Below are 24917 nucleotides of genomic sequence, written 5' to 3' on the forward strand. Positions count from 1 at the left end.
TGCTCCACTCTGTCAACAAAAGGGGAAATACGTGAAAACACCAGGATGTTTGTGCCTCCAAAACCTTTTCTCCCCACTCGTCTGGTTTAGAATCTCTGGACTAATATGCTGGCCAATTTTTCATTTATTTTGTAAATGTTTTATTCTATCTTTCTGAGCCTCTTTACTGAGTGGGAACTTCAACTCCCCAAACTCCCCTCAATAGCCCTTAAACCAGACACCGCTCCCCTCGTGTTGTCTACGACACCAGGGGTCAAACTGGAGACCCCATAGCCCCAGTGATTATTACAGCTTCAAATTACCACACACACACACACACACACACACACACACACACACACACACACACACACACACACACACACACACACACACACACACACACACACACACACACACACACACACACACACACACACCTCTCTATCTGCCTATTGAAGCCCTGTCTCTGTCTAAAGGAATTATTGATGAACTTGAGAAGAACCCCTCTAGTCTTTGCCTATGCCACTGGGATATTGAGAGAATCTAAGAACAGAACTGAATCAAATAAACTGTGTGGAGGAATGGCCTACGGCAGGATTGGAATGGGCTGGATCAAACACATTTAGAGTACATCCCTGACACAAAAGCATTACTTTAATGCTATCCTCTACCTCCGCGGTATTCAAGAGAAGTTTTTAATAAAAGTGAGAGGGATATTTCACCCTTGGAGACCAACACAGGTGTGCCTTTCAACTAGTTTAGAGAAGTTTTCAAAAAACGTAATATTCCTGTTTTTCTGTGATAGTTCCACACTATGAGGTTGAAACAACACTGACATGTTTGTGTAAGGGCTGTTTGAAGCATGTTCAGTTGGGAAAGAACTATTGGCCACATCATGACGTCACAATGTGATCCTATTATAATAGACCAATGACTGTTCATCTGGGTAAGGGAGTGGGCTCTAGACCATCCTATCAGCCAATCAGGGCTGTTTATGTAAATATCTTAACGCCCACACGCTCAGACTGAGCATTTCAAGGGCCAAATATTTAAAAAAATATATATTGTGGAGTTATTTTAAGTAAATAAAACACGTCAGTTATTTATTAGACATAAAGAGATTATTAAAACAATTTTAATAGAACGACTGCATGGGGGCTTTAATAGTGCAACAACACTGATAACAATATTAGTCATCCATGCTGTAAAAATAGAGAGAAAATGTTTGGTGAACACAAGCCAAAACGCACAGCAGCTAGCTAACGCCATATCAGTCCTCACATCATTATCATCATCATCATCATCATCATCATCTCCATCTCTGTCCTCCCATCATCATTACTGTGACCTGACCATGGTCTTAGGTCAGCAGCTTTACACCCCCCCCCCCCACACACAAACACATTACAAGCATGCAATGTTTTGTTGGTCGGGGTTAATTGTTAAACACCAGTGAGAGAGATAGAGAGAGAGAGACAGAGAGAGAGAGAGAGAGAGAGAGATACAGAGAGAGAGAGAGAGAGAGAGAGAGAGAGAGAGAGAGCAGCACAAACTGCTCCTTAATTCGCACAGACACCAGATCAAGCCATAACAGGTCTGTGCCATGGCTAGCCACCAGCCGCCTCTGCATCGCTACTACTGATGGAAAATGGGAGCTGTGTGTCACGGTGTGTGATCTCCATACCTCAAGGAGATGTTGAGGCTTCACGGTGGCTTGTTTAGCGGTGTGTGTGTGTCTGTGTATATGTATGTTTGCACACACCTGTGTGTGTTTGTATATGTATGTTTGCACACACCTGTGTGTGTGTTTGTGTGTGCATGCATCCATGTGTGTGTGTGCGTGTGTTTGTGCGTGTGTATGTGTGTGTGTGAGTGTGTGCGTGTGTGTGTGAGTGTGGCAGAGCAGAGTCTCATTAAGACAGGGGGAAGCTGGGAGTCAGGACTCTCTATCTGTTACTGGCACAGCCTTTACATAGAGAGCCTGCAGGCTATGACTGTCATGAGAGGAGAAAGGAGAAGGCCACACAGTGGTAACAGCATAGGGCTTTAGGTTGCACTGACTGACATGTGTGAGAATTCAATAGAATATAATACTCTTCAGTGGACTACTCCAGAGGATTTGCCATTGTGGTTGAAAAGAAAGTGCAGTGGACAGACAGACAAACAAATACGTTTCTCTCTGTCTTCCTGTTAAGGTTAACTAACTACTAGCCGTTAACTACAAGCTTCACCCCATTGATCTATGTGCGTGCGTGCACAGGGGTGGAGTTTGGTTTTTGGAGTAGCACCAGTCCCACTCCCACCCACAAGGTGGCGATAGAAACAATTTTAGTTTTTGTCTTGTAATTTTGTGAAAGCAAGGAAGACTTGCCTTCCCTTTTGCTTGTAGTAGCTAGCTGGCAGCTTGGCTAGCTGGCTTTAGCCTGGTTAAAAACATAGCAAGTTAGCTAGCGTTTTTAGCTTCCCACATCTCAATGTGAAATAATCATATTTATAATTAAAAAAATAGGACCTGGCCAATATTGTTCTACTTGACGGTGTAAACTACAACATTATCCCAATTTAATACGCTGCTTGTGTATTTATTAACATCAGCAAAAAAATACGTCATCATGTTTTGGTCACAGATAAAAAAAAGCACCTGGCTAGCTAGTTGGCTACAGTAGCGTCTACCATTTCACAATCACCTGGACTCACTAGTTATTACTTTCTAAACAAAATACCTTTTTGGGTGGAATCTTGTTGTTCGGGTTACTGTCTGAAATGTCGCTACGATTATATTTGGCTATCAATGCAAAATAGGCTACTTTGATGAATAGTCTATAGATCCGACAAAGGAACCAAGCGACATCACTTGTCCCGCGGCTGCTGCAGGAATTATACGGATTGTCTCAATATTCCGGGTAGTAAAAAAGTATGTAAAATGCTAGAGCGTATCACAAGGAGCCGCCATTTTGTAACGAAAAAACGCCATCGCAACGCTCCGAATCTTGCGTCTGTGTAGAGCTTGTAGTAAACTTTACACATCAAAAAGGCCACCAGAGTTTAATTGGCGTTGTGGTTCAGCTCGTCAAAGAGGAAAGGCAACTGGGATAAATTATCCAGATTAGTGATAAAAGTATTGATGTCATAGCATTTATAATTTATGGCAATGAATGATGTAATTGGAAATGCAATCATGTATTAATTGTGGTGCTGATGTGGCTTTTTGAAAAAAAAAAAGGTAAACACTTTTTCACCAATTAAAATCCCTCCTCCTCTTCACTCTCATGACGTATCTCCCCCAAATAAAATCTGTCAACTGTAACTAACGTTGAGACAGAGCAACCCATGTCACGGGTTAAAACCTGAGAATATGAAGGGAATTTGAGAAAGGAGAGTATTAAACTTTGTGAGGCTGAGCACAAACCTGGTTCTTATGCTTTAAAAAAAAAAACCTTCCTTTACTTTGCCTTGCCCCATGTAAACATTCTAGGCGATCGATGACTCATAAACTAAGTCATGGTAACTCAAATAATATTGTCGATCAATGCTAGAAACCCCAGAGCCCTTCTGAGTCCCTTTAAGCCTGAGCTGTCACGAAAAATTATTATTCAACATTTCCTTAAGGTTGTGGTCTAATCTCCACCCCCGCCCTGATCCTTTCACACACTGCGTCGACACGCCTTAGATAATGACTTAACCACGCTGCACAACCTTGCCACACCCGAGCCCGGCGTCTGCCAGGGCTGCTAATGTCTCCCCAATCCAGAACTATCCAGAAAGACAACAAAGAAAAAGAGAAATGCCAAAGACGGCCAAGATAGACTTCGAGAGACTGGAAAAACACACCAAAACACATTATTCATATCCACACAGTCCAGTTCTGGTGTTAAGGGACAAAATGTGCTTTTTTTTAAAAATATATCAGACAATGATGCATTCTGGATGGAGAGCTCGCAGGAAGTGCTGTGGTCCCCACGGGTAGCAAACAGTTTCTCAATGTTCTGTGTCATTGAGGTTGATTGAAACGTGGGTGAAGCACAGCAGATGGGAGCAGGAAATGATGCCAGAGCTTTGTGGGATAACCCGCCGCCACATCCTCCCTCGGTCCAGTCCAGCTCAAAGTGAACGCACCAGGAATTGAGTGGATGAAAATGCTGCTACAAACTCACTCCAATCATTAAAATCACTATTTAACCAACAATCCATCTATTGTTGTGGCTACCTGGACCTACCATTTCGTATTGAAACCAAACTATATGATTTGAATGAAAAGTATTTGAATAAACATGAAAAATGTGAATGTAAGAAGCTCACCATTTTAAATAGGCTACATGTCGTATTAAAAACATATAAACACTCTAAATAGGTCAGGAGACAGACAGAGTCTAAGAAGGCTATATGATTTCAATTATTTCAAGGCTATAGCCTACAAAGAAATACATTGTGAGTGTGACACACTAGGCTGGTAGGCAGTCAGGGACATTAGGCCCTCAGCATTTAAACAACATTTCTTTGTATTAAATCATTATAGTCTATAAATTGTGCATACAGGCTATGACTTAGCCTACTTAGAATGAAATATAAATGAAATAAAAAATGACTTATTAGTGTCTTTGAATTCATTTTTAGAAACACGAGTTTGTCCAGTCTGTGGCTTCAGGCTCATGTGATGGTATCTGGAGAGCCGGCCAGCAGCGGGGAATATCCTCTCCACACTTGCAGAGCCACTGGGGATGCTAAACACCCTTTAGGCCACTCGTGCCAGGCGGCGCAGAGATGCAGAGTTGTTATTTCACTTTTCTATAGGTAGTCCTTAATTAGCTACCCACCTCGTTCCTTTCTTTTATCATGTGCACGTAGTAAGTACACCATCATGCTTTGGGGATATGTGTCTTTTCAGATTCCACAATTATTCTTTAGTTGTGGATAATACATCACTGCACTCCCTCTCTTGGTTCTCATCTTTGTAAGTCACCTTGTTTTAGCACCTGTGTGTTTTATCAGTTTCTTTGTGAAAATATTTAGCGAACTCCAAGACAGTAGCTAAAGCAAGGGGCGATAGTAGCACACAAGTAGACTACAGATGCATGCTGGGCCGGGCATGCCCTGAGCTCGTGAAGTGAGCGCTACTGAAAAACTAACGGAGCAAAATTGGAGGGGGCGAGATGGCCGAAGCTCCAGCCTTTGTGAATCTCGCTCCGCGCTCCAGTCAAATTGGGTAAGCTCCGCTCCTCGCTTCGCTCCATTCAAATTGGGTAAGCTCCGCTCCTCGCTTCGCTCCATTCAAATTGGGTAAGCTCCGCTCCTCGCTTCGCTCCATTCAAATTGGGTAAGCTCCGCTCCTCGCTTCGCTCCATTCAAATTGGGTAAGATCCGCTCCTCGCTTCGCTCCAGTCAAATTGGGTAAGATCCGCTCCTCGCTTCGCTCCAGTCAAATTGGGTAAGATCCGCTCCTCGCTTCGCTCCATTCAAATTAGGTAAGCTCCGCTCCCTGCTTCGCTCCAGTCAAATTGGGTAAGCTCCTCTCTTCGCTCCAGTCAAATTGGGTAAGCTCCTCTCTTCGCTCCAGTCAAATTGGGTACGCTCCGCTCCTCTCTTCGCTCCAGTCAAATTGGGTAAGCTCCGCTCCTCTCTTCGCTCCAGTCAAATTGGGTAAGCTCCGCTCCTCTCTTCGCTCCAGTCAAATTGGGTAAGCTCCGCTCCCTGCTTCGCTCCAGTCAAATTTGGTAAGCTCCGCTCCTATCTTCGCTCCAGTCAAATTGGGTAAGCTCCTCGCTTCACTCCAGTCAAATTGGGTAAGCTTCGCTCCTCTCTTCGCTCCAGTCAAATTGGGTAAGCTCCTCGCTTCACTCCAGTCAAATTGGGTAAGCTCCTCGCTTCACTACAGTCAAATTGGGTAAGCTTCGCTCCTCTCTTCGCTCCAGTCAAATTGGGTAAGCTCCGCTCCTCTCTTCGCTCCAGTCAAATTGGGTAAGCTCCTCGCTTCACTCCAGTCAAATTGGGTAAGCTCCGCTCCTCTCTTCGCTCCAGTCAAATTGGGTAAGCTCCTCGCTTCACTCCAGTCAAATTGGGTAAGCTTCGCTCCAGTCAAATTGGGTAAGCTCCGCTCCTCGCATCGCTCCAGTTCCTCTCACATACTCTGGCTAGCACAGTTTGAGAAGACATAAAATATACAGAACATGTCCACAATGAAATATATACAATTGCCTGACCTTGGGGAGAAGATATTTCAAACGGAACCCAATTCTAGTTCAATGTCAGATGGCTGTGCTGGTGAAGGCTTTGCATGAAATTTCATAAAAGGCCCCTTTGTGAGGCACTTGTCTTCTACTAATGGTGAATTCTAAGGCAGTCTGTTCTCTCCACACCTTTAGGACTACAGACAAGCCCCAAAAATAGCCCGAGCCACCAGTCTTATCTCTGACTTTAAACACCGTTTTCTAGATATTTAAAAACTCATTAAGAATGACTGAATGGGGCCAGTTGGCATTTTGTGGCAAATATCCCGATTCTGAAGCCTCTGAATTAGCAGTAAATCTCCAGGAGGTGTGTACTGTATAAACACAGAACACATACAGTGCCTTGCGAAAGTATTCGGCCCCCTTGAACTTTGCAACCTTTTGCCACATTTCAGGCTTCAAACATAAAGATATAAAACTGTATTTTTTTGTGAAGAATCAACAACAAGTGGGACACAATCATGAAGTGGAACGACATTTATTGGATATTTCAAACTTTTTTAACAAATCAAAAACTGAAAAATTGGGCGTGCAAAATTATTCAGCCCCTTTACTTTCAGTGCAGCAAACTCTCTCCAGAAGTTCAGTGAGGATCTCTGAATGATCCAATGTTGACCTAAATGACTCATGATGATAAATACAATCCACCTGTGTGTAATCAAGTCTCCGTATAAATGCACCTGCACTGTGATAGTCTCAGAGGTCCGTTAAAAGCGCAGAGAGCATCATGAAGAACAAGGAACACACCAGGCAGGTCCGAGATACTGTTGTGAAGAAGTTTAAAGACGGATTTGGATACAAAAAGATTTCCCAAGCTTTAAACATCCCAAGGAGCACTGTGCAAGCGATAATATTGAAATGGAAGGAGTATCAGACCACTGCAAATCTACCAAGACCTGGCCGTCCCTCTAAACTTTCAGCTCATACAAGGAGAAGACTGATCAGAGATGCAGCCAAGAGGCCCATGATCACTCTGGATGAACTGCAGAGATCTACAGCTGAGGTGGGAGACTCTGTCCATAGGACAACAATCAGTCGTATATTGCACAAATCTGGCCTTTATGGAAGAGTGGCAAGAAGAAAGCCATTTCTTAAAGATATCCATAAAAAGTGTTGTTTAAAGTTTGCCACAAGCCACCTGGGAGACACACCAAACATGTGGAAGAAGGTGCTCTGGTCAGATGAAACCAAAATTGAACTTTTTGGCAACAATGCAAAACGTTATGTTTGGCGTAAAAGCAACACAGCTGAACACACCATACCCACTGTCAAACATGGTGGTGGCAGCATCATGGATTGGGCCTGCTTTTCTTCAGCAGGGACAGGGAAGATGGTTAAAATTGATGGGAAGATGGATGGAGCCAAATACAGGACCATTCTGGAAGAAAACCTGATGGAGTCTGCAAAAGACCTGAGACTGGGACAGAGATTTGTCTTCCAACAAGACAATGATCCAAAGCATAAAGCAAAATCTACAATGGAATGGTTCAAAAATAAACATATCCAGGTGTTAGAATGGCCAGGTCAAAGTCCAGACCTGAATCCAATCGAGAATCTGTGGAAAGAACTGAAAACTGCTGTTCACAAATGCTCTCCATCCAACCTCACTGAGCTCGAGCTGTTTTGCAAGGAGGAATGGGAAAAAATGTCAGTCTCTCGATGTGCAAAACTGATAGAGACATACCCCAAGTGACTTACAGCTGTAATCGCAGCAAAAGGTGGCGCTACAAAGTATTAACTTAAGGGGGCTGAATAATTTTGCACGCCCAATTTTTCAGTTTTTGATTTGTTTAAAAAGTTTGAAATATCCAATAAATGTCGTTCCACTTCAAGATTGTGTCCCACTTGTTGTTGATTCTTCACAAAAAAATACAGTTTTATATCTTTATGTTTGAAGCCTGAAATGTGGCAAAAGGTCGCAAAGTTCAAGGGGGCCGAATACTTTCGCAAGGCACTGTATGTGCACACACAAACGCATGCAAACACACACGCGCACACACACACACACACACGCCAGACACAGCTGCTAATCTGTGTGATCTCCTGTCTCACAGTCTGTGAGTTGAAGGATGATGACTCAACGTTTTCTCAAGTCTCCAAGTCATTGTGAAGGAGGAGTCCTTAAAGATGGCCGCTGTGTTGTTAACTATGTGCTGATGTCCGCTGATTGACAGCCTGGGAGTCAAATGCCGATGTCAGATCCACAAAGCGGCTGTTCATAGGGAGCCAAAGACCCGTCGGCATCACCAGAACGGATGGACATTAACTCCAAAGCCAAATCAAACTGCGAGACATTCAATACACAATTTCTGTGCTGTGTGTGTGTGTGTGTGCGTGTGTGAGAGAGATCATTGTGTCTGCAAGTCTCAGGGTGGCTGGAAACAATATCTCAATTAGACCGGTCGGAGCTCAGAGAGAGAGAGAGGGTGAACTAACCAGAGGCGGTTCTTCCTGCTGTTCTGCTGGCTCAGTCTTACCTCATTAGGGCTGAGCAGAGGACAGTGTAAAGGGAGACAAAAGTCAGCTTTGGGAGATTGATAAACATGGTGGGAGACTAGAGCGAGACATTAGGGATGTGAGGGATGAGAACATAATAGAGGATCTCTGGTATGACACAACTCTGAGTTCCACCATTCATCATTCGGGGGGGTGGCTTCAAAATGGCCGCCACCTTTGGCCTCTCTCTGCACTGCAGGGACCTCCAGCAGAGCACAGCAGCAGAACGTAGGCCCTTAAAACACAGGACAATGTAGTCCAAAACAGGCTGTTTTTTCACGAATAGAGATGGGTAGTGGACAGGAGAGAGGGTGAGGAAGGGGAGAGAGTAGAGAGTTGTCTTACCCGTAAGAGTGACTGGGACTCCTCCTTGGCCTTGCCATCGGTGGGTGAGGAGTACTGCTGCGCCAGATGCCCAGGTTTGTCGGCCCCACCGGGAGTCTGTCCTGGAAGGAAGGCCTTGGTGTCGACCCCCCCCAGACTGAACACCAGGCCTGGGGAGTCCCTGAGCACCACCGAAACCCCCTTCTGTTGCTGGTGGTGGTGCTCCTGGGAGGCAGCCACGGCGTTGAGTAGACTCAGGGCGCCCTGGGGGAACTGGGTCGGACTACCCCTCAGGATGTCCCTGGCCCGCTCCTTAGGCACCCACACAAGGCCTGCTGTGTGGGCTTGGACCTGGGCCTCTCTGGCCTCCATCCAGCCCTTGGACCCCTGGGCCTCCTTCTCGTCCAGGGCCTCGCTCTTCACCCCTTCGGCCCCGGGCCCTGCCTCCGCGGCGCGGCTCTCTGGGGGAACCAGACTGTAGAGCTTGAGGTCGCCCTTGCTCTCCTCCTTGATGCTGAGGGTGGAGGGGGTTGTGGCGGAGCAGCCGTTGATGGTGACGAAGGAAGCGGAGGGATGGGAGGAGGAGGCGGAGGTCTCTTTGCAGTGGGCCATGTTGAAGTGATCCAGCAGTGTCAAGGTGTCGGAGGCGGTGAAGCTGCAGTGGCGGCAGCGACAACAGCCGTGGACTCTCCTACAGGGAGCAGACAATCGAAGGGTTAATAAAAGAGGGACAGTGTTAACACAGAGAAAGCATGCAAAGACAGGGAGAGGGAAAGAGTGGGAGACAACATCATCGGGAAATGAATACCGGCTTGGTCAACACTGTTGGTATTATTCTGTTTTATACAGTGCCTTGCGAAAGTATTCGGCCCCCTTGAACTTTGCGACCTTTTGCCACATTTCAGGCTTCAAACATAAAGATTTAAAACTGTATTTTTTTGTGAAGAATCAACAACAAGTGGGACACAATCATGAATTGGAACGACATTTATTGGATATTTCAAACTTTTTTAACAAATCAAAAACTGAAAAATTGGGCGTGCAAAATGATTCAGCCCCCTTAAGTTAATACTTTGTAGCGCCACCTTTTGCTGCGATTACAGCTGTAAGTCACTTGGGGTATGTCTCTATCAGTTTTGCACATCGAGAGACTGACATTTTTTCCCATTCCTCCTTGCAAAACAGCTCGAGCTCAGTGAGGTTGGATGGAGAGCATTTGTGAACAGCAGTTTTCAGTTCTTTCCACAGATTCTCGATTGGATTCAGGTCTGGACTTTGACCTGGCCATTCTAACACCTGGATATGTTTATTTTTGAACCATTCCATTGTAGATTTTGCTTTATGCTTTGGATCATTGTCTTGTTGGAAGACAAATCTCTGTCCCAGTCTCAGGTCTTTTGCAGACTCCATCAGGTTTTCTTCCAGAATGGTCCTGTATTTGGCTCCATCCATCTTCCCATCAATTTTAACCATCTCCCCTGTCCCTGCTGAAGAAAAGCAGGCCCAAAACATGATGCTGCCACCACCATGTTTGACAGTGGGGATGGTGTGTTCAGCTGTGTTGCTTTTACGCCAAACATAACGTTTTGCATTGTTGCCAAAAAGTTCCATTTTGGTTTCATCTGACCAGAGCACCTTCTTCCACATGTTTGGTGTGTCTCCCAGGTGGCTTGTGGCAAACTTTAAACGACACTTTTTATGGATATCTTTAAGGAATGGCTTTCTTCTTGCCACTCTTCCATAAAGGCCAGATTTGTGCAATATACGACTGATTGTTGTCCTATGGACAGAGTCTCCCACCTCAGCTGTAGATGTCTGCAGTTCATCCAGAGTGATCATGGGCCTCTTGGCTGCATCTCTGATCAGTCTTCTCCTTGTATGAGCTGAAAGTTTAGAGGGACGGCCAGGTCTTGGTAGATTTGCAGTGGTCTGATACTCCTTCCATTTCAATATTATCGCTTGCACAGTGCTCCTTGGGATGTTTAAAGCTTGGGAAATCTTTTTGTATCCAAATCCGGCTTTAAACTTCTTCACAACAGTATCTCGGACCTGCCTGGTTTGTTCCTTGTTCTTCATGATGCTCTCTGCGCTTTTAACGGACCTCTGAGACTATCACAGTGCAGGTGCATTTATACGGAGACTTGATTACGCACAGGTGGATTGTATTTATCATCATTAGTCATTTAGGTCAACATTGGATCATTCAGAGATCCTCACTGAACTTCTGGAGAGAGTTTGCTGCACTGAAAGTAAAGGGGCTGAATAATTTTGCACGCCCAATTTTTCAGTTTTTGATTTGTTAAAAAAGTTTGAAATATCCAATAAATGTCGTTCCACTTCAAGATTGTGTCCCACTTGTTGTTGATTCTTCACAAAAAAATACAGTTTTATATCTTTATGTTTGAACCTGAAATGTGGCAAAAGGTCGCAAAGTTCAAGGGGGCCGAATACTTTCGCAAGGCACTGTATATACTCAGGGTTTTTCCGCTTTATTTAATAATAAAAATAATACTTTTAAAAACTTTTATAGCGCTATTCATTACATAAAGAATCTCAAAGTGCTTAATTGATCCCAGGGAGATACCACTACTCCACAGCTCTGCACAACATGACTGTACGTATACAGACCTAATCAACTAAAGATATTGTAAAAGGCTCAGCTAAAGCTAAAATACAGGGTCCTTCCACCTCGAAAAGCACAAGAACAACGATTTTGACACAAACCACCCCAACAACAAGTATTCAGTGCTCTGTGTCTGACAAGTAGCACAGCGCTGTGGCTCTGGGTATTGTTTCTTCATCCTATGTAATGTATTCCCAGTGAATTTGGTCATGTTTTTTTTCCATTCCCTGTTCAAAGAAAATAGTCATTGAAGTTGTTAGGTTTAGGTCCGACATCCTGATATTACCAGGTTCTGACCACTAGATGGTGCTGTTCCGTTTTTTTTTATTATTATTTTTTTTTATGTTAAATGGATAGTTAAAGGGATAGTTCACCAAAATTACAAATTGGTTTCCTTAGCCTGTAAGCGGTCGATGGACAAGGTATGACAGCAATCCATACGTAAGCAGTCTATAGACAAGGTATGACAGCAATTCATACGTAAGCAGGATATAGACATGGTATGACAGCAATCCATGCTTTTGTCATCCTAAAGTATCCAAACACTTATTGTATAACTCAATGATGTTTCTTATAGGTGATACGGATTTGAAGTGTGAAAATGCTAATATAGGTACCATTGACTTGCATTGGATATGTGCCACAAATGTTAAAAAGTTAGCATTTGAAAGACTATCCCTTTAACTACACCTTTAACATAAAAAACAGAAAACAGAACAGCACCATCTAGTGGTCAGAACCTGGTCATATCAGTATGTAGGATGGGACATAAACCAAAAAACTTCAATGACTAATTTCTCTGGACAGGGGGGGGGGCAAAGCAGCACCAAATTCACTGGGAATACATTACATAGGATAAAGAAACAATACTCCAAGCCACAGTTCCATGCAAACAATACTCCAAGCCACAGTTCCATGTCAGACATAGGGAACTGATACTATATACAGTGGGGCAAAAAAGTATTTAGTCAGCCAACAATTGTGCAAGTTCTCCCACTTAAAAAGATGAGAGGCCTGAAAAAAAATCCAGAAAATCACATTGTAGGATTTTTAATGAATTTATTTGCAAATTATGGTGGAAAATAAGTATGTGGTCAATAACAAAAGTTTATCTCAATACTTTGTTATATACCATTTGTTGGCAATGACAGAGGTTTAAACGTTTTCTGTAAGTCTTCACAAGGTTTTCACACACTGTAGCTGGTATTTTGGCCCATTCCTCCATGCAGATCTCCTCTAGAGCAGTGATGTTTTGGGGCTGTTGCTGGGCAACACGGACTTTCAACTCCCCCCAAAGATGTTATATGGGGTTGAGATCTGGAGACTGGCTAGGCCATTCCAGGACCTTGAAATGCTTCTTACGAAGCCACTCCTTCGTTGCCCGGGCGGTGTGTTTGAGATCATTGTCATGCTGAAAGACCCAGCCACGCTTCAGCTTCAATGCCCTTGCTGATGGTAGGCTTTGTTACTTTGGTCCCAGCTCTCTGCAGGTCATTCACTAGGTCCCTCCGTGTGGTTCTGGGATTTTTGTTCACCGTTCTTGTGATCATTTTGACCCCACGGGGTGAGATCTTGCGTGGAGCCCCAGATCGAGGGAGATTATCAGTGGTCTTGTATGTCTTCCATTTCCTAATAATTGCTCCCACAGTTGATTTCTTCAAACCAAGCTGCTTACCAATTGCAGATTCAGTCTTCCCAACCTGGTGCAGGTCTACAATTTTGTTTCTGGTGTCCTTTGACAGCTCTTTGGTCTTGGCCATAGTGGAGTTTGGAGTGTGACTGTTTGAGGTTGTGGACAGGTGTCTTTTATACTGATAACAAGTTCAAACAGGTGCCATTAATACAGGTAACGAGTGGAGGACAGAGGAGCCTCTTAAAGAAGAAGTTACAGGTCTCTGAGAGCCAGAAATCTTGGTTGTTTGTAGGTGACCAAATACTTATTGTCCACCATAATTTGCAAATAAATTCATTAAAAATCCTACAATGTGATTTTCTGGATTTTTTTTCTCATTTTGTCTGTCATAGTTGAAATGTACCTATGATGAAAATTACAGGCCTCTCTCATCTTTTTAAGTGGGAGAACTTGCACAATTGGTGGCTGACTAAATACTTTTCCCCCCCACTGTACTTGTTGTTGGGGTGGGATTGGCATGGGGGGAGGGGTGTGGGGGGTCCATGGGTGGCTCTTCACAATTTCTTTGGATTCCTAATTTCTTACTCAATATCAGAACAAAGTTTGGTCCAAATCAGATGTTGGGTACTATATTTTTTGAATATTATATGAATCCAATAAATTAAAATGGACAATTTGGATTCAATCAATTAGCTTAATTTCTCAGAGATCAAATTAATGTTTCAGGAATGCTAATCTTGTCTGTTTCTAACTACATGATTTCAGAACAATCTGAGATGGTGGGTGTCATGACTTGCTGAAATGACATGTAGACCTCAGTGTTTTTTCTTATGATCCCATGGCTAACACTGTTTGGAGAAAAAGCAAACCTCATACAGGAAGCAGAATATGCCAGCCCTAGTCCCCACTTCCTGATGATACTCTGAGAAAAATGATGAAGTTGTTATTTCAATCAAAAAGTTACGAGTTCAATCAATAATATTATTTAAATTGAATGAATCTCACTGTCTCACGCCATCTCACATGCATTCTCCAACCTACAATCATCATATATCAAATTGACCAATCATTATGATTCACATGCATTCTCCAACCTCCAATCATCATATATCAAATTGACCAATCATTATGATTCACATGAAAACTTCAGCTAAATAAGCAGTTGGGTTTTCCACAGAAACACAATGAAGCATCACAGCAGAAACACTGCTTTCATTTCCTGTTGATGTAGCCACGTCACCATAGAGACACCCAACGTATGCGTTGGTGCCCAAATAAATAAACACAACTGCATTGCCCATTCCTGTTTATTTTACCAGCATCAACAAGAGAGCTTGGAGTGTGGCCATTCATCCATAGCCTCAACTCTTCAGAATTACACGCACACACACATGACCACTAAGAATAACTACATTGTTGAATAGAGAACTTCTCTGTGACTCTAATCTGATTATACTCCAACTGAAACGCAAACAAAACAAACAAAAACAACAATTTAGAAACAAATTAGCGCTATTGTTTTGGGATACAGGAAATGAAATCTACAGGAATGAATTCATGCTGTTGCATTCTAGGATTTCCCACTGATAAATGATTACACCGTACCACACTGATTGTTTTATACCAAATAAAAATGTTGGTGTGTCAAGGTTAGGGTTTCCGGGTAATAGTCGGCTTTTGTCTGATTAAAAAAATGTATAGGAAAGCCTAAAAACTAGAATTGGCACCGGGAAAAGAAGAAATAAATTCCTAATGTGAAATAATGTTTTTAATCCTCTTCATTGATGGAAATGCATTTGACTGGTCATGCTTATCGGTATACAGGTTAATTTGCATAATTGAGTGTAATTAAATTGGTGCGTGTGTACAGCATATTCCTTATGTATCTTACTTATTATACGCATACAGCATACAGATAAAGAGGCTTCGAGCGGGAAATCTGTCACACAAAGCGAGAGATGTTGCAACAAAACACCTCAAACAGGAAATGCGTAGCCAACAGAAGGCTGGCGTCGACAGCGTGTCACACACCACTTTGCAATGAGCTGGAAGCAATATGTATTTTAAAAACATAAATTCAGCAAAAAATGAAACGTCACTTTTTTTCAGGACCCTGTCTTTCAAAGATAATTCGTAAAAATCCAAATTACTTTACAGATCTTCATTGTAAAGGGTTTAAACACTGTTTCCCATGCCACTAACAGCTTACAGACGGTAGGCAATTAAGGTCAAAATTATGAAAACTTAGGACACTAAAGAGGCCTTTCAACTGACTCTGAAAAACACCAAAAGTATGATGCCCAGGGTCCCTGCTCCTCTGTGTGAACGTGCCTTAGGCATGCTGCAAGGAGGCATGAGGACAGCAGATGTGGCCAGGGCAATACATTGTAATGTCCGTACTGTGAGACGCCTAAGACAGCGCTACAGGGAGACAGGATGGACAGCTGATCATCCTCGCAGTGGCAGACCATGAGTAACAACACCTGTACAAGATTGGTACATCCGAACATCTCACCTGCGGGACAGGTACAAGTTGGCACCAACAAATGCCCGAGTTACACCAGGAACGCACAATCCCTTCATCAGTGCTCAGACTGTCTGCAATGAGCTGAGACAGGCTGGACTGAGGGCTTGTAGGCTTGGAGGCAGGTCCTCACCAGACATCACCGGCAACAAAGTCGCCTATGGGCACAAACCCACCGTCGCTGGACCAGACAGGGCTGGAAAAAAGTGCTCTTCACTGATGAGTCACGGTTTTGTCTCACCAGGGGTGATGGTCAGATTTGTGTTTATCGATAAAGGCATGAGCGTTACACCGAGGCCTGTACTCTGGAGCGGGATCAATTTGGAGGTGGAGGGTCCGTCATGGTCTGGGGCGGTGTGTCACAGCATCATCGGACTGAGCATGTTGTCATTGCAAGCTATTTTAACGCACTGCGTTACAGGGAAGACATCCTTCTCCCTCACGTGGTACCCTTACTGCAGGCTCATCCTGACATGACCGTCCAGCATGACAATGCCACCAGCCATACTGCTCGTTCTGTGGATGATTTACCGCAAGACAGGAATGTCAGTGTTCTGCCATGGCCAGCGAAGAGCCCGGATCTCCATCCCATTGAGCACGTCTGGGACCTGTTGGATCGGAGGGTGAGTGCTAGGGCCATTCCCCCTAGAAATTTCCGGGAACTTACAGGTGCCTTGGTGGAAGAGTGGGGTAACATCTCACAGCAAGAACTGGCAAATCTGGTGCAGTCCATGAGGAGGAGATGCACTGCAGTACTTGATGCAGCTGGTGGCCACACCAGATTCTGACTGTTACTTTTGATTTTGAACGACCCCCCTTTATTCAGGGACACATACAGTGGGGCAAAAATGTATTTAGTCAGCCACAAATTGTGCAAGTTCTCCCACTTAAAAAGATGAGAGAGGCCTGTAATTTTCATCATAGGTACACTTCAACTATGACAGACAAAATGAGAAAAAAAATCCAGAAAATCACATTGTAGGATTTATGAATTCATTTGCAAATTATGGTGGAAAATAAGTATTTGGTCAATAACAAAAGTTTATCTCAATACTTTGTTATATACCCTTTGTTGGCAATGACAGAGGTCAAACATTTTCTGTAAGTCTTCACAAGGTTTTCACACACTGTTGCTGGTATTTTGGCCCATTCCTCCATGCAGATCTCCTCTAGAGCAGTGATGTTTTGGGGCTGTTGCTGGGCAACACGGACTTTCAACTCCCTCCAAAGATTTTCTATGGGGTTGAGATCTGGCTAGGCCACTCCAGGACCTTGAAATGCTTCTTACGAAGCCACTCCTTCGTTCCCCGGGCAGTGTGTTTGGGATCATTGTCATGCTGAAAGACCCAGCCACATTTCATCTTCAATGCCATTGCTGATGGAAGAGGTTTTCACTCAAAATCTCACGATACATGGCCCCATTCATTCTTTCCTTTACACGGATCAGTCGTCCTGGTCCCTTTGCAGAAAAACAGCCCCAAAGCATGATGTTTCCACCCCCAAGATTCACAGTAGATATGGTGTTCTTTGGATGCAACTCAGCATTCTTTGTCCTCCAAACACGACGAGTTGAGTTTTTACCAAGAAGTTATATTTTGGTTTCATCTGACCATATGACATTCTCCCAATCTTCTTCTGGATCATCCAAATGCTCTCTAGCAAACTTCAGACGGGCCTGGACATGTACTGGCTTAAGCAGGGGGACACGTCTGGCACTGCAGGATTTGAGTCCCTGGCGGCGTAGTGTGTTACTGATGATTTGTTACTTTGGTCCCAGCTCTCTGCAGGTCATTCACTAGGTCCCCCCGTGTGGTTCTGGGATTTTTGCTCAACGTTCTTGTGATCATTTTGACCCCACAGGGTGAGATCTTGCATGGAGCCCCAGATCGAGGGAGATTATCAGTGGTCTTGTATGTCTTCCATTTCCTAATAATTGCTCCCACAGTTGATTTCTTCAAACCAAGCTGCTTACCTATTGAAGATTCAGTCTTCCCAACCTGGTGCAGGTCTACAATTTTGTTTCTGGTGTCCTTTGACAGCTCTTTGGTCTTGGCCATAGTGGAGTTTGGAGTGTGACTGTTTGAGGTTGTGGACAGGTGTCTTTTATACTGATAACAAGTTCAAACAGGTGCCATTAATACAGGTAACGAGTGGAGGACAGAGGAGCCTCTTAAAGAAGAAGTTACAGGTCTGTGAGAGCCAGAAATATTGCTTGTTTGTAGTTGACCAAATACTTATTTTCCACCATAATTTACAAATAAATTCATTAAAAATCCTACAATGTGATATTCTGGATTTCTTTTTCTCATTTTGTCTGTCATAGTTGAAGTGTACCTATGATGAAAATTACCTCTCTCATCTTTTTAAGTGGGAGAACTTGCACAATTGGTGGCTGACTGAATACTTTTTTGCCCCACTGTATTTACATTTTGGTTGGTCACATGTCTGTGGAACTTGTTCAGTTTATGTCTCCGTTGTTGAATCTTGTTAGGGTCATACAAATATTTACACATGTTAAGTTTGCTGAAAATAAATGCAGTTGACAGTGAGAGGACTTCTTTTTTTTGCTGAGTTTATACTTAATTGTCTGAAACCTCAACATTTTGCTTCATATTATAAGGCATGTGTTACCTGGCTTCAAAGTAGCCTAGCCAAAATCAGACCATATCAGTGGAGGCAATTATTTGATATCAACTTTCATGTATTGTCCAGTAGCCAAAGGAACAAGTGTGATCATATTAACAACTCATGTAGTTGCTGCATATTATCCCTTCTTTCAATTTTTTACAGAAATGTTAATCTCTGTCACATGAAACTGCTCACATGTGTAGTGTGCTTTTCACAATGGGGTTTTCCCGCTAATTGCATAATGAACATTTGACTGTAGCCTCCTGCCTTGTGTACATTGCTGTGCTAATAATGTGAAGAAATAATAGTTTATCAACATTTGAAGGTAAACGTTCTGATCTGTTGCATCAGACTCGTTGATTTTTAACGTTGTTATTTTTATGTAGGCTTGGCCTAATGGTTGTTTGAACTTGGGATCTATCGTCCCACAACTGTCCCAGAGTCTGCTTGGAAAAGGCTTTTTCTTTCTCGACAAGCTGACCAATAGAATAGGTCAACTTTTCTACTATGGGGGATAGTAGATTGACACAGGTTAGTCATTTTGCTGTTCATTACTTGTCTTGTTGGCTGAGAAAAAGTAAATGTGGTCAGTTATTCTAACACAGTGGTTCCCAACCAGGGGTGCAATGGGGTTACTTAGTCTGTCCACAGGAAGTACTTCAGAAGACTCATGAGATCATAGACCTACTGGTAACATGCACATGAAGGGGTACTTCAGGGGTCCTCCGGGCAGAGCAAAACTCAGTTGGTGGTACAGTACTTCAGAACTCAGTTGGTGGTACAGTAATTCAGAACTCAGTTGGTGGTACAGTACTTCAGAACTCAGTTGGTGGTACAGTACTTCAGAACTCAGTTGGTGGTACAGTACTTCCGAACTCAGTTGGTGGTACAGTAATTCAGAACTCAGTTGGTGGTACAGTACTTCAGAACTCAGTTGGTGGTACAGTACTTCAGAACTCAGTTGGTAGTACAGTACTTCAGAACTCAGTTGCTGGTACAGTACTTCAGAACTCAGTTGGTGGTACAGTACTTCAGAACTCAGTTGGTGGTACAGTACTTCAGAACTCAGTTGGTGGTACAGTACTTCAGAACTCAGTTGGTGGTACAGTACTTCAGAACTCAGTTGGTGGTACAGTACTTCAGAACTCAGTTGGTGGTACAGTAATTCAGAACTCAGTTGGTGGTACAGTACTTCAGAACTCAGTTGGTGGTACAGTAATTCAGAAGTCAGTTGGTGGTACAGTACTTCAGAACTCAGTTGGTGGTACAGTATTTCAGAACTCAGTTGGTGGTACAGTACTTCAGAACTCAGTTGGTGGTACAGTACTTCAGAACTCAGTTGGTAGTACAGTACTTCAGAACTCAGTTGCTGGTACAGTACTTCAGAACTCAGTTGGTGGTACAGTACTTCAGAACTCAGTTGGTGGCACAGTACTTCAGAACTCAGTTGGTGGTACAGTACTTCAGAACTCAGTTGGTGGTACAGTACTTCAGAACTCAGTTGGTGGTACAATACTTCAGAACTCAGTTGGTGGTACAGTACTTCAGAACTCAGTTGGTGGTACAGTAATTCAGAACTCAGTTGGTGGTACAGTACTTCAGAACTCAGTAGGTGGTACAGTAATTCAGAAGTCAGTTGGTGGTACAGTACTTCAGAACTCAGTTGGTGGTACAGTATTTCAGAACTCAGTTGGTGGTACAGTACTTCAGAACTCAGTTGGTGGTACAGTACTTCAGAACTCAGTTGGTGGTACAGTACTTCAGAACTCAGTTGGTGGTACAGTACTTTAGAACTCAGTTGGTGGTACAGCACTTCAGAACTCAATTGGTGGTACAGTACTTCAGAACTCAGTTGGTGGTACAGTACTTCAGAACTCAGTTGGTGGTACAGTACTTTAGAACTCAGTTGGTGGTACAGCACTTCAGAACTCAGTTGGTGGTACAGTACTTCAGAACTCAGTTGGTGGTACAGTACTTCAGAACTCAGTTGGTGGTACAGTAATTCAGAACTCAGTTGGTGGTACAGTACTTCAGAACTCAGTTGGTGGTACAGTACTTCAGAACTCAGTTGGTGGTACAGTACTTCAGAACTCAGTTGGTGGTACAGTACTTCAGAACTCAGTTGGTGGTACAGTACTTCAGAACTAAGTTGGTGGTACAGTAACTGAAAAAAAGGTTGGGAACCACTGTACTAACATCAGAATTTGGAAAGAAGGACCACACATCGTTAAGTCCTCGACTTGCATGTTCTGTTAACAGGAATTACCGTAAACTATATGTGATTTCTGTTATTCTGATCACCATGGGTGGACACCCTAATCAGGTTAGGCAGCCAACGCATAGGGGTCCGGTAAATATCACAAATGTTCGGTAAATGAAAATGCTGCTGGTCAAATGTCCAGCGCCACATTTTCCTAACAGAAACCATGGTGTGTGTATTGTGTTGGTGTATAAAGTGTGTGTTTGCGTGTGTGTGTGTGTGCGTGTGTGTGTGTGTGTGTGTGTGCGTGCGTGCGTGCGTGCATGTGTGTGTGCGTGTGTGTGTGTGTGTTTAGCCTCTGCAGGATTCTCTGATTATCTGAACTGTTTACATCTCAAAAGCCTGCTGCACCAGGCCAAGAGGCCAGCCTCTAATGAACGTCCTGAACATCTGTAGTTTTTCAAGGCAGTGCATCCAACAATATGCATCCGACTCCCAACATGTATGAGCATATACACTCACTACCATACACGACAATGCGTCAAATCTAGCATGTACTCTCATGAACATACACAAAATGAGATACAGAGACACACAGAGAAACACACACGCAGCCAAAGCAACTATTCTTTGGGGTAGCATAGCGCCGTTTTTTTCAACATAAAACAACTTTTCCTCCAAGCGCAGAAAACAGACGACATACAATGTCAATGACAGCTTCATGAGAATAAACGGACAAGTGTGCAACCTGAGAGACAGTGGTTGTTTTCCGTGGTTTAATTAGAGGGGAGTTATGGTGAGTAATAAAGACAGAGCCTCCTCTGCAGCCAGGACTTCCAGACACAAACACATTCACTTATTATGACCCTTTAAAACCCTTTCTCTCTCCTCTCTTTCTCTCTCTCTCTCTCTCTCTCTCCCCCTCTCTCTCGCTCTCTTTTTCACTCTGTACCTCCCTCTCTCCAACTATCTCTCTCCCTCTGTCTCTCTCCCTCCAACTCTCTCTCTCATCTCTCTCTATGTCGCTCTCTCACTCTCCTCTCTCTCTCTCTCTCTCTCTCTCCCTCTCTTTTAGTCTCCACTCTCTCTCTCTCCTCTCTCTCTTTCACTCTCCTCTCGCTCCTCTCTCTCTTTTTCACTCTCATGTATCTTTCTCTCTCTCTCCTCTCTCTAACTATATCTCACTCTCTCTCGCTCTCCTCTCTCTCTTTCTATCTCCTCTTTCTCTCTCTCTCTCTCTCTCTCTCTCTATCGTTCACTCTCCTCTCCATCTATTTCACTCTCCTCTCTCTCTATCTCCTCTTTCTCTCTCTCTCTCTCTCTCTCTCTCTCTCTATCGTTCACTCTCCTCTCCATCTATTTCACTCTCCTCTCTCTCTCTCTCCTCTCTCTCTCTCCTCTCTCCCTCACTCTTTCCTCACGCCTTCTCTCTCTCCATTCTCTAACTCCCTCTCTCTCCTTCTCAATTTTCAATTTAAATGTAAGGGGCTTTATTGTCATGGGAAACATATGTTTACATTGCCAAAGCAAATGAAGAAGCTAATCAACAAAAGTGAAATAAAAACACAAAAGGTACAGTAAACATTACACTCACAGATGTTCCAAAATAATAAAGACATTTAAAATGTCATATTATGTCAATATACAGTGTTATAACGATGTGCAAATAGTTAGTGTACAAAAGTCATAAATCTTCTCTCTCTCTCTCTCTCTCTGTCTCTCTCTCTCGCTCTCTGTGTAACAGCCGTTGTCGGTGGAAGAAGGTGAGGACCAATGCGCAGCGTGGTACGTGTTCATAATTTTAATAAAGTAAACTGAACACTGAATAACAAAACAACAAAGAAACAACCGGAACAGTTCTGTCTGGTGTAGACACACAAAGACTGAAAACAACCACCCACAAAACACAATCGAAAACAGGCTACCTAAATATGCTTCTCAATCAGGGACAACGATTGACAGCTGCCTCTGAATGAGAACCATACCAGGCCAAACACAGAAATGGAAAATCATAGAAAAACTAACATAGACAACCCACCCAACTTATGCCCTGACCATACTAAAACAAAGGACAAAACAAAGGAACTAAGGTCAGAACATGACACTTTCTCTCTCTCTCTCTCTCTCTCTCTCTCTCTCTCTCTCTCTCTCTCTCGCTCTCTCGCTCTCTCGCTCTCTCTCTCTCTCTCTCCTGACAATAATTTGTGCCAAGTGTGATATTTCTCCTAAATAGCGCAGGCTCTCCACCCAGTACGGCCAGCAGGCTAATGATCCTATCCACCCAGTAAGGCCAGCAGGCTAATGATCCTATCCACCCAGTAAGGCCAGGAGGCTAATGATCCTATCCACCCAGTAAGGCCAGCAGGCTAATGTTCCTATCCACTCAGTAAGGCCAGCAGGCTAATGTTCCTATACACCCAGTAAGGCCAGCAGGCTAATGATCCTATCCACCCAGTAAGGCCAGCAGGCTAATGTTCCTATCCACCCAGTAAGGCCAGCAGGCTAATGTTCCTATCCACCCAGTAAGGCCAGCAGGCTAATGTTCCTATCCACCCAGTAAGGCCAGGAGGCTAATGTTCCTATCCACCCAGTAAGGCCAGCAGGCTAATGTTCCTATCCACCCAGTAAGGCCAGCAGGCTAATGATCCTATCCACCCAGTAAGGCCAGCAGGCTAATGTTCCTATCCACCCAGTAAGGCCAGCAGGCTAATGATCCTATCCACCCAGTAAGGCCAGCAGGCTAATGATCCTATCCACCCAGTAAGGCCAGCAGGCTAATGTTCCTATCCACCCAGTAAGGCCAGCAGGCTAATGATCCTATCCACCCAGTAAGGCCAGCAGGCTAATGTTCCTATCCACCCAGTAAGGCCAGCAGGCTAATGTTCCTATACACCCAGTAAGGCCAGCAGGCTAATGTTCCTCTCCACCCAGTAAGGCCAGCAGGCTAATGATCCTATCCACCCAGTAAGGCCAGGAGGCTAATGATCCTATCCACCCAGTAAGGCCAGCAGGCTAATGTTCCTCTCCACCCAGTAAGGCCAGGAGGCTAATGTTCCTATCCACCCAGTAAGGCCAGCAGGCTAATGTTCCTATCCACCCAGTAAGGCCAGCAGGCTAATGATCCTATCCACCCAGTAAGGCCAGCAGGCTAATGATCCTATCCACCCAGTAAGGCCAGCAGGCTAATGTTCCTATCCACCCAGTAAGGCCAGCAGGCTAATGTTCCTCTCCACCCAGTAAGGCCAGCAGGCTAATGTTCCTATCCACCCAGTAAGGCCAGCAGGCTAATGTTCCTCTCCACCCAGTAAGGCCAGCAGGCTAATGTTCCTATCCACCCAGTAAGGCCAGCAGGCTAATGTTCCTATCCACCCAGTAAGGCCAGCAGGCTAATGTTCCTCTCCACCCAGTAAGGCCAGCAGGCTAATGATCCTATCCACCCAGTAAGGCCAGGAGGCTAATGATCCTATCCACCCAGTAAGGCCAGCAGGCTAATGTTCCTATCCACCCAGTAAGGCCAGCAGGCTAATGTTCCTATACACCCAGTAAGGCCAGCAGGCTAATGTTCCTCTCCACCCAGTAAGGCCAGCAGGCTAATGTTCCTATCCACCCAGTAAGGCCAGCAGGCTAATGATCCTATCCACCCAGTAAGGCCAGCAGGCTAATGTTCCTCTCCACCCAGTAAGGCCAGCAGGCTAATGTTCCTATCCACCCAGTAAGGCCAGCAGGCTAATGATCCTATCCACCCAGTAAGGCCAGCAGGCTAATGATCCTATCCACCCAGTAAGGCCAGGAGGCTAATGATCCTATCCACCCAGTAAGGCCAGCAGGCTAATGTTCCTATCCACCCAGTAAGGCCAGCAGGATAATGTTCCTCTCCACTCAGTAAGGCCAGCAGGATAATGTTCCTATCCACCCAGTAAGGCCAGCAGGCTAATGATCCTATCCACCCAGTAAGGCCAGCAGGCTAATGTTCCTATCCACCCAGTAAGGCCAGCAGGCTAATGATCCTATCCACCCAGTAAGGCCAGCAGGCTAATGTTCCTATCCACCCAGTAAGGCCAGCAGGCTAATGATCCTATCCACCCAGTAAGGCCAGCAGGCTAATGTTCCTATCCACCCAGTAAGGCCAGCAGGCTAATGTTCCTATACACCCAGTAAGGCCAGCAGGCTAATGTTCCTCTCCACCCAGTAAGGCCAGCAGGCTAATGATCCTATCCACCCAGTAAGGCCAGGAGGCTAATGATCCTATCCACCCAGTAAGGCCAGCAGGCTAATGTTCCTCT

The 24917-nt window shown here is 44.2% G+C and overlaps 1 protein-coding gene across 3 annotated transcripts in view; it reads right to left on the minus strand.

Moving 5' to 3' along the window:
• LOC110496680 (trichorhinophalangeal syndrome I) overlaps nucleotides 1-24917 on the minus strand; it is a 227635-nt gene that overhangs the window by 118369 nt on the left and 84349 nt on the right. For all 3 annotated transcript variants that reach the window (XM_036953490.1, XM_036953491.1, XM_036953489.1), the window contains exon 5: nucleotides 9048-9717. In XM_036953490.1, coding sequence (XP_036809385.1) covers nucleotides 9048-9717 — 670 coding nt within the window. The remainder of the gene's footprint in view (nucleotides 1-9047; nucleotides 9718-24917) is intronic.

This window comes from Oncorhynchus mykiss, chromosome 18 (assembly GCF_013265735.2).
Source record: "Oncorhynchus mykiss isolate Arlee chromosome 18, USDA_OmykA_1.1, whole genome shotgun sequence".
In the NCBI taxonomy this organism is placed as follows: Eukaryota; Metazoa; Chordata; class Actinopteri; order Salmoniformes; family Salmonidae; genus Oncorhynchus; species Oncorhynchus mykiss.